The 2,743-nt window shown below is 35.3% G+C and overlaps 1 protein-coding gene across 1 annotated transcript in view; it reads right to left on the minus strand.

Moving 5' to 3' along the window:
* Positions 1–1,356: 1,356 nt before the first annotated feature.
* LOC106299159 (inactive GDSL esterase/lipase-like protein 23) overlaps positions 1,357–2,743 on the minus strand; it is a 9,237-nt gene continuing 7,850 nt past the window's right edge. The window contains exons 3-4 of the mRNA XM_013735292.1: positions 1,863–2,196; positions 1,357–1,775 (exon numbers count right to left, since the gene is read on the minus strand). Coding sequence (XP_013590746.1) covers positions 1,453–1,775; positions 1,863–2,196 — 657 coding nt within the window. The 3' untranslated portion in view covers positions 1,357–1,452. The remainder of the gene's footprint in view (positions 1,776–1,862; positions 2,197–2,743) is intronic.

Below are 2,743 nucleotides of genomic sequence, written 5' to 3' on the forward strand. Positions count from 1 at the left end.
TAATTTGGTTATAATTATGAGATTTCAAATATTCATGTTTACTAATGTTTCTAACTAATTCGAGAAGATTTCTTAAGAAGTCTTCTCTTAGAAGATTTTTGGACGTTAGATTTTCAAAAGGTTAAGTAACGTCAAGGTATGTTCTTTAACTTTCAAAAGTGATAAGTAACTTCAAGAATATTAATGCATGTGGCTTAATGTGTCTTTTAAAAAATAAGATATAATTTTAACTTCCACGAGATTTAAAATTTCATCTTTCACCTAAAATTCAATTTCGATCTTTTGTGAATTTGACTAAGTTTTCTTGAGAAGTCTTCTCTTTTAGTTTTCGTAAATTTGACTCTTTTTTTTTGTTTTGTTGAGTGGGTAGAATGGTTAAAAAAATTTCTTGGTATGTTGTATCAATGACTTCAATAATGTCAAGTACTTTTGGCAAAACATAAACATATTTACGAAATTCTTTTGATTAACATCTCTTCAAGCTTACAAAAAAGATCACAACTAAAATAGTACACATACAAATCATAAAAATGAACATAAACAAAACTATTACACATTGAGCTAGGTATCATTCCTCAACATAGATAAGCTTGGACTATACTTGAGATCACCCCTTTGTACCACTTTGGACAAAAGACTTCAGAAAACTTTCTGAAGACTTCGTGGGAAGTCTTCTAGCATAAAATACATTGGAAGACTTCCCAAGAAGTCTTCTGGGAGTCTTTCAAGAATCTTCCAAGAGTCTTTTGAGAAGTCTTCCAAAGTCTAACTCAGATCTGAAAAATTTGCATCTTCAACAACATTCAAATGGATTCAAAATAGAGAAAACTCCAAAAATAATTTTTAGGCTTAAATAATAAACAAAACAGTTACATTAGGATGAATCTATAACATTCTAGAATCTAATATATGAAACACACAAAATATATATCCAATTTTTTTACCACTTTGGACAGAAGACTTTCTGAAGACTTCGTGGAAAGTCTTATAGCGTAAAATTCATTAGAAGACACCGAGAAGTCTTCTGAGAGTCTTTCGAGAGTCTTCCAAAAGTCTTCTGAGAAGTTTTTCGAAGTCTGACTCAGATCTGAAAATTTTGCATATTCAAGATCAATTTTTAAAATACCAATTCAAATATACATATACAAGAGCAATTTTCTTTTTAAATACCAATTCAAATTTCCGTACCTTAGGGCAAAGCATGTCTAGACATTATATTAGGGTATGCAGATCACATCCAAATCGAATATTTGGGTCTTAGAAATTAGGAGAAAAATTGGAAACGAACAAATATTGGTTTTGAATTTTTGATAGCTTTAAATTTAGTTCAATTCCAATAATAACTACAATCTTTTATTACAGAGGGAAACACACTCGAGCAGGATGACGAGCTAAAGTCACTAAAAACATTAAGATTCCGAATTTTGTGAAATAAGAGATTTATATATAGACTCAGTAGAACTCGTAACCGTGGCTTGATGACGAGGTAGAGTCACTCGCGGACGAAGTTGTAGGTAACCAAAACTCACGCATTGGTTCATCGACTGGGTAAGTAACGAGCTCACGGACGTTAATCATCGGTTGGATAACATTTGGATCGGCTCCAAAAAGAAGATGACCAAAACTTTCTTGTGCCTTCTCTGTATTGTGACGCCCATCGAAGAATAAATAAGATCGTTGGTACTCGCATAGTTTCGAGTACACGTTGGGGAAACCGCAACCGTAAGCATTGTGTGTCCCAACTCCGCAGCACGATGAGTACGTTACCAAAAATCCTATCGCAATAACAAATTTAAATGGGTTTTGTATAGTATTTACTTGGTAAAAAGCACATAAGTAATAGATGTAATTAACCAACTCACTGTAGTTTAAGCTCCTCTGCGTCCTACGAAGAATAACATTGTAGAAGTCAAAGACTGTGAACTGGAAACCAGGAGCAGTTCTAGCCATTTCGTTCAACATGGGTCCGATTTTTTCGTTGTGTTGTTTAGCAAAATTGTTAAGAGTTTCATGGCATTGGTCCATCCCGGTGTTGTAATCTTGTCTGACGATTGGTAAGCAACCCAATGGTGCTAGGGTTTGGATAACGAACTTACTAGCTCCTGATGCATACAATAAGCTAATATCGTTCTTTAACTTGTTGGTCACGGAAGTGACAAAAGCTTGTTGGGCAGATGCATCGGCGATAGGGTTGTTCTTGGTGAAGTTCAAGTAATCGTTAGCACCAATGTATATCATAAACAGTGTCTTCTTGACGAAGTCTTCGTTCCAGTTGTTGATATGCCTTGAATCTGGATGATACATCTAGGCGATGGATGTTACATCACATACATCATACCGACTCGGTTGCATCAAGAGCGTTGCATCAAGTTATTATGGATGTTACATCTGATCGTGGGCTTTAGATGCGAGATGTTACTATATATATCTTGTAGTAACCCTAAACTTGCACTCTGTAAACTCAATATCGCCTCCAATAATAAGATCTCTCTTTGCCCGTGGACGTAGCCAAGTTGGTGAACCACGTTAAATCTCTGTGTCGTTGTTACATCATTTTTATTCATCTGTTTCCGCATCTATTTCTTCTCACAATTGTTACAACAAACTGGTATCAGAGCTTCGGGTTGTGATCTAGTGAGAAGATGTCTGGAATAAGAGCGAAGATCGACAAGTTTGATGGGAGAAATAGCTTCTTCAGTCTTTGGCAGATTAAGATGCAGGCGTTGTTGAAGCAACAAGGCAT

This window comes from Brassica oleracea, chromosome C6 (assembly GCF_000695525.1).
Source record: "Brassica oleracea var. oleracea cultivar TO1000 chromosome C6, BOL, whole genome shotgun sequence".
Lineage (NCBI taxonomy): Eukaryota > Viridiplantae > Streptophyta > Magnoliopsida > Brassicales > Brassicaceae > Brassica > Brassica oleracea.